An 18,606-nucleotide genomic window follows, 5' to 3' on the forward strand; every position below is an offset into this window, starting at 1 on the left:
CTTAAGTCCCAGCTAGTTCAAGTTAAATTTTTCCCCCTGATTACGGATACTTTACATTCCAATACCGAGAAAAGATTCGAACCTGGGGCGTTTTGCTCCGAAGTCCAGAACGCTAACCATGCTAACCACGCTAACACCATGGCAGCTCACATTTTTCCTCGTCAACATAAATAAAATTACAAATAATTGAAATAAGTGTCTTGTTATATCCGGTAACATTTCCAGATTGCCAATACCACTGCTGGAGCCTATCCCAGCTGTCTTCGAGAGAGGCGGGGTACACCCTGGACTGGTCGCCAGCCAATCACAGGGCACATATAGACAAACAACCATTCACACTCACATTCATACCTATGGACAATTTGGAGTTGCTAATTAACCTAGCATGTTTTTGGAATGTGGGAGGAAACCGGAGTACCCGGAGAAAACCCACGCATGCACGGGGAGAACATGCAAACTCCAAACAGAGGATTTGTGGAATTGAACTCGGATCTCCTAGATGTGAGACCTGCACTCTAACCACTTGTTTACCGTGCAGCCCATTTTTAAACCATTCATTTTCAACTGCTCATCCTCATGAAGGTCGCAGGGGTGCTGGAGCCTATCCCAGCTGTCTTCAGACAAGAGGCGGGGTACACCCTGGACTGGTCGCCAGCCAATCACAGGGCACACATAGACAAACAACCATTCACACTCACATTCATACCTATGGACAATTTGGAGTCGCTAATTAACCTAGCATGTTTTTGGAATGTGGGAGGAAACCGGAGTACCCGGAGAAAACCCACACATACACAGGGAGAACATGCAAACTCCACACAGAGATAGCCGAGGGTGGAATTGAACCCTGGTCTCCTAGCTGTGACGTCTGCGCGCTAACCACTCGACCGCCGTGCTGCCCCAAGAGTGACCAATCGGGATCAAAATGTGGCAGTCTCTAAAGACCAAAAAATGGGCGGCTTACAGGCATAGAAATGGAGTGTGACCAACGGGGGGGAACCAAACCCGGGCAGTCCAACACGGACAGATATGGGAGTGACAGCCAGGGACTGGGAATGCGGCGATGATCCGAGGGATCGAAATTGTCACAGTCCACAGATACCAAAATACGGGGGGGCTTCAGTTATGGAAATGAGCGACCAACAGGCACTAAAACGGGGGCCCAAAATGGGGACCGTCCCCAAGGGTATAATTTGATCCTGTTTATTGTTTAAAGTACTGTATTGACTGAGATATATGATTGAACAGATATACCTGAATTGATGCAATAAGGTCGTCTTATATTCGAGTAAATCCACCAAGCTAAGGATGGATGTCTTTGACTGTATGTAGCATTATTATTATTTGGCCATGGCGGCCATCTTGGTGAACTGGATCTTGTCAAGATCCCTGTAACTTCTCTGTGTAAAAATCCTAGAAGTGTGCAGGACCTTGTTTCTTTAGTTCTGGAATCTACCAAACACCTTTCCCTGGAGCAACATCCGACATGAACGCTACTGGTTGTAAAATGAACAAAAACCAGCCCAATGTTGCACATCAAAAAGACGGAACCAAGCGAGAAACCACTTCTTTTTTTTTTTTCTGGGAGCTATTTTACTTCGTTACCGGTGGGGAATTGTGTACTCGCAGTATCGTGTATATAGGTAACAAGAGGCAGTTGACACAGGGAGGGTGTCTGGACCAAGAAGCACAGTCCATTCATTTAGCCAGAACATCAAAGCCTCGCAACAGCTCCCTGGAGAGCCCCCAAGGGTTGGAACCCTGGGAGTTATTGCCTCTGCCGGGGGAAGTGCATCCGACCACTGCATGCTGAGTGTTTTCATTAAGACGCATGACAAATACGCAGGTCGTGTAGTTGCCTAGTTTGCTATGTTTGTTGTTAGCTACCTTTTTTTGATTTATTTTTATTGTATTATCTTGTCGTTAATTTTTTTGCAAATACTTAATTATTGTTAGAAAAATACGCACGTTTGTCACTGTTATGGTTATGAAGCCTGTTTAACATTTCCTCAGAGGTGGTCAATTGCAGAAGGGGTGAATGCGGGGGCCCCGGGTTTGGATGTTATTGGAAACGCATGTGCGGCACCACACTGTTGAAAGTTTTATTAAAAAAAAAAAAAAAAAAAAACATAAAAAAAAAAAAAAATCGGACTGCACCATTTCTTCAGGAAATACTAGCTTTGACGTCTCATTGACTTATTTCTCCGGGTGAAAATATGCCATGACCTAATGTTTGCCTTTTATAGCTCGTTCTGTTAAATAAATAAAGACCAGTATCAGGGAGGGGGGGTGGTTTTTTCTTTTTCTTGAACGGACTAAATGAAGAAATTCCTACGCCTGGTACCACTTAGCCAAGAAGGCGAAAGAGTGGAGCTTTTGTGCTCCAGCCATGAGCGTAGGATGTGCTTTTTTTCCGCTAAAAGAGCCCATTAGCTGTTTTACTGTTACTTACACTCCTGCTCAAACCTAATGACTTGTGCTAGGACAGACATTCTTTGTGACTAGACCTTCGGTATTAGTGTCTCAGGTCTTTTTCCTAAGAGCCCTGACCTCGCTCCTTTTCAGGTTTTGATCATGTCCAATGTAGCTGCTGTGCAGCTGTGCTTGAAATAAACCCGCTAAGGAGCGATTAAGGCCCCTGCTGGCTTTTTTTTTTTTTTTTTTTTACCCCCCCCTCCTTCATTTTCAGCAGCAGAAATGGAGCCTCTCAAGCATGTGGTCGCCCTAGAAGCCAAATCCTCTGGTTCGGTTTTTAAGGCAGGTTAATTGCACAAGCGCTGTTTAAGCACCCTGTTTTTACGGTTTAAGGATCTTTTTTAAGATTTCTGACTGTTTTCAGCGCCGACATTCCAGGTGTGTACTTCAGTGGTTATTTTTTTTTTCATCCGCGGAAGCACGAGCACACCTCATTCGCTTTGACGAGCGACGTGTTCATGTGGGGCATCGGTGTCACACGCCATCAGGCACCTTTTTTTTTTTTTTTTTTTACATGCACCGTTAACGCACGCTTTTCCTCCCACTTTGAATGTTGTGCCGCAGCGTAACGCCGCCACTGCATTAAATCACTGCGATCACAATAGTAAAAGTTGAAGAGGGCGATTATCTGGCGGTTTTATCACGAGAAGGATTTGCTACGAGCTGATGGCTCAGTCATGCAGTTTCTCTGAGTTCCTGCCGTGTTAGAAAGGTGACGGAGACAGGTGGATCGGAATACGAGACGGAGAGTATTCAAGATTTTTCCAGGCTGGAGACCAAAAAAAGGCTTTGCTGTCTGAGGGGAAAAAAAAAAAAAAACTCAGCAGCATCTTGAGAAAAACAAAGAAAAATATTCTCAGACAGGGTTGCGCGGCGGACAAGTGGTTGGCGCGCAGGTCTCACAGCTAGGAGACCCGAGTTCAATTCCACCCTCGGCCATCTCTGTGTGGAGTTTGAGAGTTTTCCCATGCTAGCTTAATTAGCGACTCCAAATTGTCCATAGGTATGAATGTGAGTGTGAATGGTTGTTTGTCTATATGTGCCCTGTGATTGGCTGGCCACCAGTCCAGGGTGTACCCCGCCTCACGCCCTGAAGAGTGCTGGGATAGGCTCCAGCACCCCCTGCAACCCTCATGAGGATAAGAGGTAGAAAATGAATGAATGAAAACTTGTTTAGCTGTTTTTTTTTAACATTACTAGAGCCCCCCAGACATGAAATAGCACCCCTATATTCACTTTTACACTTGTATTACACAGTATAGTAATAGAATAAGACAAATGACTTGTTTGAAGTTAGAGTTTTAGCTTGGCGTGGGTTAATACCCTTGGTAGGTATTATTGTGTAGGTTTCCTCCCACATTCCAAAAACATGCTAGGCTAATTAGCGACTCCAAATTGTCCATAGGTATGAATGTGAGTGTGAATGGTTGTTTGTCTATATGTGCCCTGTGATTGGCTGGCCACCAGTCCAGGGTGTACCCCGCCTCTCGCCCGAAGACAGCTGGGATAGGCTCCAGCACCCCCCTGCGACCTTTGTGAGGATGGTACAATTTTCATGGTACAATATTGGTTTATTTGTATCTGTATCTGGACTTGGCGGCACGGCGGTCGAGTGGTTAGCGCGCAGACCTCACAGCTAGGGTTCAATTCCACCCTCGGCCATCTCTGTGTGGAGTTTGCATGTTCTCCCCGTGCATGCGTGGGTTTCCTCCCACATTCCAAAAACATGCTAGCTTAATTAGCGACTCCAAATTGTCCGTAGGTATGAATGTGAGTGTGAATGGTTGTTTGTCTATATGTGCCCTGTGATTGGCTGGCCACCAGTCCAGGGTGGACCCCGCCTCTCGTCCGAAGACAGCTGGGATAGGCTCCAGCACCCCTGCAACCCTCGTGAGGAAAAGCGGTAGAAAATGAATGAATGAATGGTCACTCTTGTTTCTTATGCAGGGAGTGCCCTCCATTAAGGTCCCACATTACCCAAAGTCCAACTGTCAACAAACGACATGTTTTCTTTGGAACAAATACCAAAATAATAATTCTCCATTACCAGCTGGTACCAAAAAATAAAATAAAAGTGTCCAGTGGATGTTTTCAAAGAAAGAACCGTAAGTTCAAGCACAACCATACTTATCCATATAAGCTTCCGTTTGGTCAATTCTCATTTAACTAAATCCAATTACCATCGATTGGGGCGCCTTCGTAAAGCCGAGGTTTAGGGTTTTCCTTGATAGTGCGGAAATCCCAACTCGGATGGAGAAGAACTATTTAACCTATTACAGCCTCTGATGAAGCGTTCGGGAGGAAAACTCAGATCATTGATTTACCCACACTCGGGTTTTCTTGCAAACGCCTTCATCCTCTCTCTCTCTCTCTCTCTCTCGACTTGGACCGGCGATGGGAGCTCCTGGATGGATTCGGGAGGCGAGCGCTTTGATGTGGATGCGGTGCATATCGTTTCTGTTTGAAGGCCGAGCTCCGACAATGCGGTGCGGTTTTGAAGCCGCTCGTACTTTGCAGGTGCTACATTGTGATAATCCAGCAGCCGGTTATGCATTATGCATTTTCCATAAAGGAGCACCGTCACCTGAAGGTATATATTGACAGAGACTCTGAGGCTTGGTGGGTGTGGGAGGAAAACACTCGTACTGTATTATCTTGGATTTTTTTTTTTTTTTTTTTTTTACGGAATACCTCTGGAGGGGGCAAATAGATAAATAAACAGAGTAGAATAACATTTGACTGGGCTCTGCCATGCCTTTAGAAGACCAATTTAGCTGACTGAAGGCTTCTCACAGAGGTACAGGGGGAGCATGTCGGCTTGCCGTGGAAAATTTCCACCTGATTTCACAGGGGAGTTTTTTTTTTTTTTTTTTTTAAGCATACCTTAAGGCGGCTCTTTTAGAGTTCTTTCAAGTGCAAGATCATTTTATACTCCACAACTACAAATTTCATACATTTCATTGATTTTCTAAAGAAATTTCTCCTTTGACTCTGACGTCAGGTGTGGTGCCTCGCGGTTTGGTGCTTCTTGGCCACGCCCATTTTGGTCCACTGTTTACATTTTCGCTAACACCTTTTTTTTTAGTCAACGGGGCCACTCCTGTTTCTATCCTTAGGGAAAGCATACAATTTCGTTGTTCCCGTTTTGGTGCTTGGGGACTTTGAACATTTTGGTCACGGGCACTGCCGCACATTGTGATGCTTCAAGACCGTCCCCGGTACCCAATGTCATTTCAGTACCTGGGACTGCTCCCATTTTGGTCCCTAAGGAGAACCGCTACGTCTTTCCGATGGTGCTCAGATTTCTAATCCTGGGTCCCATTTCCCTTATTTGTGGTCTTGTTCCTTGGGTGTGATACCTATTGGTGCTTGTTGACCACCCAAGTGGCTAACCCCAAACTTTGCTCCCCTGGGAACTAATTTACTGCTACAAACAGGAAGTTTAACGACTATATAATAACACAAATAAAGGCGTCACTAAGACTTATTTTTCAACCGGTCGCCATCGTTTTGTTTTCAGTTCATAATCACCGCATGCCAAATTGTCAGTTTAAAGAAAGGGGGCGGGAGTGGCTGGTTGCATTTGTTGCCGTTTAAGATTTGGACAAGCACCAATTTCTTCGACATACTGAGCCGCCTTGGAGAATGTCAACATTTGTTTGATGGAATTTATTGTGACACATTAATTGCGTCGACTTGTTTTTACACTCTAATTGATGCTTGATGTGTCCCGGAAAAAAAAAAAATCAGGCCAGATAAATATTACACAAATATTATGAAAGCCTGCCGGCGTGTGTCTTTGTGCCACGCATAAAAAAAAAAGCGAAAGTAAAAGAGAAGTCGCAAGAACAAGACTAACCTGGGCAATTTTCACCGAGTTCTGCGTGGAACCGCCAGCATGGTATTCAACTTCTTTTCTCTTGACGATTTCTTCGAACCTTGAAAGTAAGCACACACCGCACACACAAACAAATATTACTTTTTGTTCAAGGTAAATCATAGAATAACATTTTTTTTCTATTGATAAATGAAGACATAGAACATTTCTCAACTTTTTTGCACTCAATGCAAGAAAAAAATGAAATATAATCTTGAAAAAATGTCACCGGTTCGCCGGAACATTTTATTAAAAGACACTATTGGTCAAAAATGTTAGCAAAACATGCTTGCACTGATATTAACATCAAATCCGATTATTAAAATGAAAAAAAATGCACTACCTATGTTTACAACATTGTGTATTATGATGTTTCATAGTTATGAACACATTCCTATAAATGAAAAATGTACTTTCGGTCTGTAAAAGCGAGACTTCCTCAATTTATTTACAGTAAAGTCTCGTTTTATCGATATTTTTGGGAGTCGGAAAAAATATCGATATAACCGGACTATCCATATATCCGATCCTGCGCCGAACTGCATTAAAAGTGGGCGGATCTTTGATATGGCATGTAATTTTCTCCTTGAGTTCATGGATTGCGTATCTAGCATGCTTTTGTACTACAATACATTTTGTACTACAGTAAATAAAAATAAACTTACGCTGTAGTGATTACCGGTTACCGGGACATAATTCATGCCGGAACTATCAATAGGGAAGGTGTTGCCACCCGGAGGGGTAGGCGCGAGGGACGGGTGTTTTCCGCTGTGTGTGCTGCACTCTGGTGGTGGAAGTGTGAAAAATAAAGTTGACTGGAAGCAGCCGTTCGCCGTGTTCTTTTGTGGTATTGAAATCCTTAAGCAAAGATTGATTTAAGCTGCTTTTGTATCGATATAAGCAGACCAAATTGGCTGGCGGGAGATAAAAAGGGCATCCTAGTAACCGGATTATCATAATAACCGTGTATCGTACTAACGGAGCTAATTATATCATAAAAGACTAGAAATTTGCCGGGAAATGAAAATAGTATCGTAATAAGTAGTAATTCGTTTTAACCGATATCGATATAACGAGACTTTACTGTATATTGATTTACGAACCTCAACTTCATTATAACACATTGTTATGTTGCGTTAGTAACATAAGTAACTTAGTAACCGAAAGCCACGCCCTCTTCATTTCACGCTCTGCTTTTGGTCATAAGAAGTTATGAATTGTAAAGTGATACCAAAGTAAAATGTATGCATGTTCAAATAAAATTCAAGCGTTAAAACTGCGGTATTTCACTGCATCTCACAAGGGGCAGTGCCCCAAGGAAAATATAAACCATCAACATGGAGGTAAAAATGAACAAATACAAATACAAATACAAATAGCTCAGATGCTCGGGTGATGCAAAAAAAAAAAAAAAAAAAAAATCACATAAATAATATGCATTCTCCCCGTCTACAAGATGATACGCTACGTTCTCTCCAGCTGCAAATTGAATTCTGCCCATTTTGTGGCCGACATGGTGAACAGTTCAAGGTGCCTATGCTGTGTAATTCCACCTTAAATTAATCACAAGCATGGCCGCTTGTATAAACAAACTATTACACGCTGTCAAGGCATTCCCCTTTAGTTGCCACTCCTTCCTGGAGAAATAAACATGTCTGTTTTAAGCGCCAAACACACGCTATGCACACGTTTCATCCTTTCCGTGTCGGAGCTGTATTAATGAAGCATGGACAGATTGGGAGCGGGTGTGAAAGTAACCTTTACGGCAGTGGTCTCAAAACACGCGGCCCCGCGGACCAAATGTGGCCCGCAGGACACTAGTTTGAGGCCCCCGCCTTGATATGAAAGTTTAATGTTTGATATGGATGCTGTATGGTATCATGTACCCAGAAAAAATTATTACATTTGATTCATGTTCATGTTAAAGGTTAAATAACTGTTAATAGTTATCCTCCCTATCCGTGTGGAAGTGGTAAGTTTTTGGTTATTTAGGTTTAAAGGAAATAACTTGAAGGCTACCGTTTAGGTCGCTAGCTCTCGAGTTAGCATGTGTCTCAAGACCCTGCAGTTGCGCAATATGTTGTAAATAAAAAGAGTATAAATGTGACTATAGTCGTGTTTTGTCATGTCTACAGGGCTCTAATAATGCTTTGTTCATTTTAATATGAAAAAAATAATTTGTCTACCCACCAACTATGTGGTTTCTTAAGTTTTTATTATTTGCAGTTTTATTATTATTATTATTATTTTTATTTTTTATCAGAGCTTTTATTGTAGAAAATTGGAACCAAAGCGAAGTTTTAAAAAAAAAAAAATTTGTTTTTAATATATGCGTTTTTGTTTTTTTTTTGGAAAACTTGATACGGCCCAGTCTCACCCAGACCCCAGCTCCAGTGGCCCCCAAGTAAATTGAGTAAATTGAGCTTTACGGTTTCAAAAAGAGTCCTTATATCGGTTCTCCAGGCGGGGCCGAGCCGGTATGTTCCTAAAACTTTCCATACAAGTGGAAAATAAGCTAACCAGGAGGAAGGAAGGAGGAGCAGGGCAAGGAGAGTAAAATCCACCCTGAGACACCTGTTATGACTCCTGGACAAAAGAGGAATTAAAGCTCTGTGGGTGTTTCTAACATGGAGGCTGCCCAGGGACTCCATTTCAAATAGACAGACAGCTTCTGAGGATTTTTTTCCTCTTTGCTCCGACTTTCAGTGCAGAGGGGGGGGGGGGGTCGGGGGTGGTCCCTTCCTATTGGACACCAGCTGCCGACAGACCTTTTACACCCGCAAACATGTGATCCCGTAGTAGCGACACAGTAAACCAAAAATCCACTGCAGCCGGAGCTGAGCCAGTGACGGGAAAAGTAGGGGGGGCGCGTTTAGGAGGGTAGGATTAAAAAATATATATAAATAAATAAAAGGGATCCTTTTGAACAAAATGTCCTCAGCCGCTAAACTTGGCTAAGCTTCCACAACCATGACGGTTCTGTTCACTCGCATTTCAGCTATGCCATGCATTCCGATAACATAGCTGTTATATAATGTCAGTTGGACACAACACTTGCAGGGATAGCGCTTCTATGCTTTCCTGAAGGGGCACAATATGTGCTGCCCCGAATCCTATCCAATACCACAAATAAATTTGCACTATCCTTATCAATCTTTACCATAATATTGTTCAAATTTATGTAAAATATTTATGTAATATATTAGCATGGTTAGCGTTCTGGACTTCATAAGAAAAAAAATGTGAGCTGCCGTGGTGTTAGCGTGGTTAGCATGGTTAGCGTTCTGGACTTCATAAGAAAAATGTGAGCTGCCATGGTGTTAGCGTGGTTAGCGTTCTGGACTTCATAAGAAAAAAAATGTGAGCTGCCGTGGTGTTAGCGTGGTTAGCATGGTTAGCGTTCTGGACTTCATAAGAAAAAAAATGTGAGCTGCCGTGGTGTTAGCGTGGTTAGCATGGTTAGCGTTCTGGACTTCATAAGAAAAAAAATGTGAGCTGCCGTGGTGTTAGCGTGGTTAGCATGGTTAGCGTTCTGGACTTCATAAGAAAAAAAATGTGAGCTGCCGTGGTGTTAGCGTGGTTAGCATGGTTAGCGTTCTGGACTTCATAAGAAAAATGTGAGCTGCCATGGTGTTAGCGTGGTTAGCATGGTTAGCTTCTGGACTTCATAAGAAAAATGTGAGCTGCCGCGGTGTTAGCGTGGTTAGCATGGTTAGCGTTCTGGACTTCATAAGAAAAAAAATGTGAGCTGCCGTGGTGTTAGCGTGGTTAGCATGGTTAGCGTTCTGGACTTCATAAGAAAAAAATGTGAGCTGCCATGGTGTTAGCGTGGTTAGCATGGTTAGCGTTCTGGACATCATAAGAAAAATGTGAGCTGCCGTGGTGTTAGCCTGGTTAGCATGGTTAGCGTTCTGGACTTCATAAGAAAAAAAATGTGAGCTGCCATGGTGTTAGCGTGGTTAGCATGGTTAGCGTTCTGGACTTCATAAGAAAAATGTGAGCTGGCATGGTGTTAGCGTGGTTAGCATGGTTAGCGTTCTGGTCTTCAGAAGAAAAATGTGAGCTGCCGTGGTGTTAGCGTGGTTAGCATGTTTAGCATGGTTAGCATTCTGGACTTCATAAGAAAAATGTGAGCTTCCGTGGTGTTAGCGTGGTTAGCGTTCTGGACTTCTGGATTAAACTATGCAACGTTTAATCTTGCAAACATTTCCAAAATATTGGATAATGAGCTACTATTCCAACCAATATCATTCCCTCCTTGCCTGGAACAATATCTGTGTGTAAAAGTAAGTCTTAAGGGAGGTCCAAGATCACACAAGTCGGGACCCCCTTGGTTGTTTACATTCCTGCCATCAAGGGAAATATGAGCACTTCCAAAAGTACTCGGAGCGTTCCCAAAGTGACTCATGACTTCCTTTTTAGAAGCAGATTATTTACACAATAAGACAATAAGTCAAGACTCGCTCCTCTTGAGTGTCTTTAGCCCGTTTCTCTTCATTCGCCTTTTCGTGTTCTGCCGATCCCAACAAGACCGCACGAGTTCTCCGAAAATCCCCATTGAGTGATTCCGCGGGAAGTACAAGACTCCGTTAATCATTGGCTCGACTGGATGTGGATACTCCTTCCTGGAAGACGTCTCGCGGAGTGTTTGAGCGCACCGGGGGTAATTAATCTCTAATGATCACTGCGGCACCCACTGCCCGTCCTTATTTAATTGCCTCATTCATGTTTAAACAGCTAACAAATCACCAGGACGCCATCAAACAGCCCGCCCTCCGAAAGCACCTCCTCAATCACGGCTCAAGAGAGGGCTCAAGGGAAGACGGAGAGTACTTCTTTGCTTGTCCTCCGTGGAGGTTTAAGAAGAAGAATGGCTGTGTGAAAGGAGTTGCCGGCATTATTCAACCTTCGGCGGAATAACATTTTTACAGATTTTGGAACTTGATTGTAAGGCGCATTGGTCATTTTTTTTATTAAATTAAAAGGCTTTCAGAATGCTAAAATTTCTCTATTTTCTCAAACACACTGAGATCTGTGTGAAAGGCAACTGAGGATAAATGCCAGACCTGCAGGTTCAGCTGTGATGCGAGATATCTGCATAAAAGCTAGTAAAAAAAAAAAATGCTAAAATGCTAGTAAAGTATCTGCTTCCACCGTAAAATCAGGTCAACTTAAGTCCCTTTTACACTGCTGGTTAAAGCTGGGAATGTTCCACCTTTTTCCCTGCGCTGTTCTGTGTGAAAGCTGACCCAGCAATTATCCACCTTCCGAGATAGTATCCAAACCATAATCAGGACAAGTGTGGATAAATGTCGGACAGTTCCGATACTGCAAGAACCTAGTCAAGTATCTGTTCCAACAGTGCAAGGCAAGTATGCTTAAGCCCCTTTCACACAACTGGTTAAAGCTTCAAATGTTCCGCCTTTTTCCCTTTTGCTGTTGTTGCGTGTGAAAGCATGGAACAAGTCGGAAAAGTTCATTCATTCATTTTATAATGCTTATCCTCACGAGGGTCGCTGGAGCCTATCCCAGCCGTCTTCGGGTGAGAGGCGGGGTACACCCTGGACTGGTCGCCAGCCAGCCAATCACAGGGCACATATAGACAAACAACCATTCACACTCACATTCATACCTATGGACAATTTGGAGTCGCTAATTAACCTAGCATGCTTTTGGAATGTGTGAGGAAACCGGAGTACCCGGAGAAAACCCACGCATGCACGGGGAGAACATGCAAACTCCACACAGAGGGTGGAATTGAACTCGGGTCTCCTAGCTGTGAGGCCTGCGTGCTAACCACTGACCACAGAGCGGCCAGTAAAACAGCAAAAAACAAAAAAAATTCAGAAGTTATTTTACAAGCATAAAGTCAAAATATTAAGTGAAAAAGTTTATAAATTTAACAATAAAGTCCAATAAACAAATTAAATAATAAACAAAAACAAAATAATAATAAAAAATAATAAACAAAATTCAATAAATAAATTAAACAATAAAGTAAATTTTCTTTAGAGGAAAAACAACATGATTTTAGCAGCATAAAATTTAAATATTAAAGTTGTAATACTGGGGCGGCACGGCGGTCTAGTGGTTAGCGCACAGACCTCACAGCTAGGAGACCAGGGTTCAATTCCACTGGGTTCAATTCTGTGGGTTTTCTCCGGGTACTCCGGTTTCCTCCCACATTCCAAAAACATGCTAGCTTAATTAGCGACTCCAAAATTGTCCATAGGTATGAATGTGAGTGTGAATGGTTGTTTGTCTATATGTGCCCTGTGATTGGCTGGCCACCAGTCCAGGGTGTACCCCGCCTCTCGCCCAAAGACAGCTGGGATAGGCTCCAGCACCCCCGCGACCCTCGTGAGGAAAAAGCGGTAGAAAATGAATGAATGAATGCAGTTGTAATACTATGGGGAGAACATGCAAACTCGAGGGTGGAATCAAACTCGGGTCTCCTAGCTGCGAGGCCCGCGCCACTTGTCCACCATGCAGCCGTAGTAAAAGTTGATCCAGCAATTTTCTTTGCTTGGTTCTGTGTAAAAGGCACCTGCAGATGAATGCTAAAACTGTTTATGCTAAAATGCTAAAACATATTTTTGGCACAAGATGAGAGTTCCTGGAACGGAAGCAGGTCCATTCGATGATTAGAATCCCCAATCAGAAGGCGTGGATCCCATTCCTAGCTGATGTTCCTTAGTAGTCTGGAAGGCATGCGTACGCGATGCCTGATGCACAGTAATCGTTTCGTAGGTCGGCTTGGAGAAAACAACTCGGGGACACGATGAAAGGGAGATGGACGAGGCCAAGGTGTGTTTGTTTGTTTTTCTGCCCAATTAAATTGTTTGTCAAAGCCTCGGCGGAGGGGTTGGGCAGTTTATCCTTTTAAAAATCGATACGCCTCGTGTCTTGGCGCGGGACAAGACAGGCCCATTAATTATTCCCCCTCAAGGTTGAGCCTTATCTTTTTCTTATTTCAAATCAATAATTATCTTGCCTGCGTAGTCTGGTCCCCCCCCCCTCACATCAGTCTTGTGGAAATTCTTATTCAAAAAGAGTATCTCCCGCAAAACGAATAGGACATTCTCATCACATTAGATCAGGGGTCACAAACATGCGGCCCGCGGGCCAAATGTGGCCCGCAGGACACCAGTGTGAGGCCCCTGCCTTGATATGAAAGTTTAATGTCAGTGCGGCCGCGCAAGTTTGATATGGATGCTGTATGGTATCATGTACCCAGAAAAAATGATTACGTTTGATTCATGTTCATGTTAAAGGTTAAATAACTGTTAATAGTTATCCTCGCTATCCGTGTGGAAGTGGTAAGTTTTTGGCTATTTAAGTTGAAAGGAAATAACTTGAAGGCTACCGTTTAGGTCGCTAGCTCTCTAGTTTGCGAGTTAGCATGTGTCTCAAGACCCTGCAGTTGCGCAATACGTTGTAAATAAAAAAGTATAAATGTGACTATAGTTGTGTTTTGGGCTCTAATAATGCTTTGTTAATTTTAATCTGAAAAAAATAATTTGTCTACCCACCAACTATATGTGGTTTCTTAAGTTTTTATTATTTGCCATTTTATTATTATTATTATATTTATTTATTACTGATTGATTGATTTTCTTTATTATTGATTTGTTCATTTATTTTTCATCTTTTTTTGTGCAGAAAAATAAAAATTAAGATATTTGAGAACAGTGGAATGTTTTAATAAATGCGTTTTTTTTTGTTTTTTTTTGGAAAACCTGTAGCGGCCCAGCCTTGCCCAGACCCTAACTCCAGTGGCCCCCCAGGTAAATTGAGTTTGAGACCCCTGCTTTAGATGGAAAGAGTGCAAATGAGTCATGATTCAAACAGTTGAGTCGAAGCCTTGCTCTCATCCACTATGGGAGAAATGCCCATTTGCCGAAAGCGGAATAATAATAATAATAATAACGTTCAGGTATCTCATGGCCCATTTTGGTAAATCCCTATTCAGGGGAGAAAACAAGCACCTATTACCTCGTAACAGCTTTTTTCGCAGCCTGGGTACACAATTAATGACTGTGCAATTACACGGCTGTAATGTGGGAGTAATTGCATTAGAACGCCGGGGAAAAAAAAAAAATGTGTTACCAAAAAAAAAAAAAAAACAAGACGCAAGACAATCCAGCAGCAGCACATTTGTTGGCATTAGCGAGAGGACAGTTTGTACTCAATTAGGCCACACTGGTGTTCATATCAGCAGTTTTTTTTTCCCGTCTTCTTTGCACTGCAGAGGCTTGTTTGCCACAGTGCGGTGCAGGGAAAAAAAAAAAAAAAAAAGGGAGGGTGAGAGCGGCGACGGTGGCACAAAAGGATGGAAGGCTTCTGTCGCTCTCTTGAGGATCCAGATCCGAAGACCCCTCGAAACTACAAAGCCCGAGCCCATCCGTGCGAATTATTCCACGCTACTGCGGGGACCATATGGCCCGCTGTGAACTTTAAAGAATGTGCCATGCGGGCGTGCTTAAGGTGCGGTGGAACCATCCAGCCCATATAGCACAATTGGGGTGTGGGGTGTAGGGGGGGGGGGGGGGGGGGGGGGGAATCAAAGTGGACTAAAAATAGTCCGGAACACCCACGTATTAATTATAAAATGCTCATAAAAGGAAGTGGAAGAGGACTGGGAGGCCAGGAGGGGAGTCGTGTTATAAATAATGTGGTTCATGTTTGTTGTTGCACCACCTGCTGGGACGGGACCCCCCCCCCCTCCCAAATGACAATTGCATCAGCCTCCCCCCACCCATTATGGTGGTTAAGTGATGAGCCACGGAAGGAAATACTGGAAACAGACGCCAACGGTCACGTGGGTATACCAGAGCCTATCCCAGCTGACTTCGGGCAAGAGGCGGGGTACGCCCCGGACGGGTGGCCAGCCAATCACAGGGCACATATAGACAAACAACCATTCACACTCACATTCAATTTATAAATAAAGCACAATTAAACACTAAAAACGGCGCAGGAGACACGGAGCTGTCGTAGCTAGCTTGAACTCGGACGGCGCCATCTTGAAACATATCCCGCCTCTCGCTCAAAGACAACTGGGATAGTCTCCAGCACCCCCCGTGACCCTCGTGAGGAAAAAGCGGTAGAAAATGAATGAATGAATGAATGAACAATATATCATTCGGCTGCACGGTGAACAAGTGGTTAGCGCATAGGCCTCACAGCTAGGAAACCCGAGTTCGATTCCACCCTCGGCAATCTCTGTGTGGAGTTTGCATGTTCTCCCCGTGCATGTGTGGGTTTTCTCCGGGTACTCCGGTTTCCTCCCACATTCCAAAAACATGCTAGGTTAATTGGCGACTCCAAATTGTCCATAGGTATGAATGTGAGTGTGAATGGTTGTTTGTCTATATGTGCCCTGTGATTGGCTGGCCACCAGTCCAGGGTGTAGGAAGGAGTGTAAAGAGTAGGAAGAAGCAAAGCTTATTCAATCCTACCCCCTTCCATCTGGTACTTTTACAATCAGTAACTGTTACATTTGTTCACTTCCTGCTTTCCATAATACAGTTTAAGGTTGTTGTTTTTTTTCCCCAAATGGTATTCATGCTAGCTGAGCAGTTCACTCCACTGTTACAACATTGGTTCTGTTGCAATATACTTGTGATTGAATGACTATGTGGTCAATGAGAGGTTAGGTTTCCGTTTTCCGCTTTCCCATGCACTCCGAATCATTAAAAAAAGTCTAAAAATCAGGTTCTATATAACGTCTTTCAAGAGGCTTTTCGCTACACTTCTTGCAGCAGCTGAGCAGGGCCGTGAGAAGGAGACCGGGTGGGGGGGGGGGTGTGCATGTCAGTGATGTCACATTCATGCAAAATCCCCATTTCATCACGTTCATGCATATCAATAAAACATCACCGGCGGGCGCGTCGCTGAGGTCTCAATTACCACTCCGGCGCCATTTATCTCTTGATGGACGCGGGCTTGCAACCTTTGACGTGAGCAGAGGACGGAAGGGGGGAACGTTGTGACCGCCGCTGCGCCCTCACACATATACACACACACACACACCACCCCTGGGGGGTCCGAACGGAGGTCACTTTAAAGTAGTGTAGTACCGGCGCCAGCACGGGGGGGGGGGGGGAGAAACGTGTCTACACGCTCAGTCAAGCGTGCTGTGAAGTGGAACCATGGCGGGCGCGCACTCAGCCGTTCCCTTCGCTCCAAAACAATACCAGTCTAGCGTGTTTACAGAGATGAATGTATCACACGCTGCTACCGGTGTTTGAGCACGAGGTAGGTATCTAGGCAAGATGGAGTGCGGGGGGGGGGGGGAGTTGCTGCCTTGTTGTACTTCCTGTAAGTAGATTGAGCGACGTACAAACACACACACATGCACACACAGCAGGGCATGTGATGATGATGATGATGATGATGTACGTCTCAATCCTCCACCGCTATCCCGCATGCTAATAGCAGCCAGCTTGCTAATGCTGCGGCTTGAATTATTCATGCGGCAAAAAGAGAAAGGTTCTCACACACGCACATGATATAATGAGGAGTTTACTCGCATTCTGCATTGTGACGCTGCTAATCTGCATTTAGCACAGAAAGGGATGAGGAGGACGATGATGAGGAGGAGGAGGAGGGTGAACTTAATTGCAATGTGAGCAAACAACCTCTGCAAAAGAACAATTCATTATCATTGGATGGAGTGCAAAGACAACACGATTAAAAGCGATGTCCTATTGGTGCATGGTGATGATGATGATGGTGATGATGTGTCTACTGTGTGCACACATCATCATCATCATCATCATCCCCCTGCAGGAGGGGGCGGGACCTTCGTTGTGATGACACGTTACTTCCAGCTCCATACAGAGCAGGGGGGAAGGAGGACGAATCAGTGAGACATTAATGCCACCTAGTGGACAGCGGCAGAAGTGAATAAAAAAGGGGAGGGGAGCTCGCACTCATTTATTGACAAGTACGTTCCACTTTCAGCCACAAGATGGCAGCACATGCCTGTAAAGATGCTGTCATGGAGGTGGACAATAAAATATTATTATATTGTTATATTGTAGGGAGTATACACACACACACACAGTACTGTGAAAATGTTTTTTTAAGAGTTTTTTCAATTAAACTTTTTATTCAAAACTTTATTTTATTTATTCAAGAAACAATACAAGCAGTTGATGCTATAAATACAAGGATGAAGAGTCTTGAACCAGTCATGATGTGCTATATATATCACTATATTGACACTTAGTATAGTACCCATTATGTCATTATATGGTCATATCACCTCGTACTTTGGTACGTGACAAAAAATTAAAAAAAATATATTAGGAAAGCAGGAAGTGAACAAATGTAACTGTAAAAGTACCAGATGGAGGGGTAGATTTTAATAAGCTTTTGCTTCTTCCTACTCTTTACACTCCTTCCTACACCCTGGACTGGTGGCCAGCCAATCACAGGGCACATATAGACAAACAACCATTCACACTCACATTCATACCTATGGACAATTTGGAGTGGCTAATTAACCTAGCATGTTTTTGGATTGTGGCAGGAAGCCGGAGTACCCGGAGAAAGCCCACGCATGCACGGGGAGAACATGCAAACTCCACGCAGAGATAGCCGAGGGTGGAATTGAACTCGGGTCTCCAAGCTGTGAGGCCCGCGCGCTAACCACTCGCGCACCATGCAGCCCGAGGTACTACGTATTATGCAGAAATAGTCACATATTATCACTTTTATGTAATCTTACCGTCGGTACTGCAGTAATATATTATTGTACGTCTACTTCCTCTCATCCTGTTACTTCCTGTGTACGGCATGTTGTGCAATCAAAGAAGCCTACGCTCATATTGATTACGTAACTGACTCATATTGCACGGTTCCACTGAACCCTAATAAAAGTGCAAGATTGACTTATACACGTCCAAATATGGAGTTTACGACCGCTTATCTTGATACGCTGCCCTTGAGCAACTCCAAAGTGCTTCTGTGGAGGCCGACAGGTCGCAGGTCGGTTATCTTGCTAATAGCGGATAAGACTGCGGTCAGCCCGAGCAGCTCGGAGGTGTCAATTGTTGAGCAATTTTTGACTCAGGAATGACAACAAGAGCTGATCTGGACATATTGGAAGGCATATTCATATTGTCGTACACACAGATGGTATGGTTGTTATTGGGTTTTTTTTTGGTCATAGTGGACGTTAACCCAGACAGATTCCCTGACGCGGTACAATCTGTACTCTACCCGAGGACAGATGCTCGAGCCAG

At 43.8% G+C, this 18,606-nt stretch overlaps 1 protein-coding gene across 2 annotated transcripts in view; it reads right to left on the bottom strand.

Annotated features, from left to right (window-relative positions):
• The window catches only part of LOC131109310 (adenosine kinase-like), a 95,308-nt gene that overhangs the window by 74,050 nt on the left and 2,652 nt on the right, over positions 1-18,606 (bottom strand). For both annotated transcript variants that reach the window (XM_058061193.2, XM_058061192.2), the window contains exon 4: positions 6,335-6,413. In XM_058061193.2, coding sequence (XP_057917176.2) covers positions 6,335-6,413 — 79 coding nt within the window. The remainder of the gene's footprint in view (positions 1-6,334; positions 6,414-18,606) is intronic.

This window comes from Doryrhamphus excisus, unplaced genomic scaffold, assembly GCF_037039965.1.
Source record: "Doryrhamphus excisus strain RoL-2023G ecotype Guam unplaced genomic scaffold, RoL_Dexc_Guam_v1.1 HiC_scaffold_24, whole genome shotgun sequence".
Taxonomy (NCBI): domain Eukaryota; kingdom Metazoa; phylum Chordata; class Actinopteri; order Syngnathiformes; family Syngnathidae; genus Doryrhamphus; species Doryrhamphus excisus.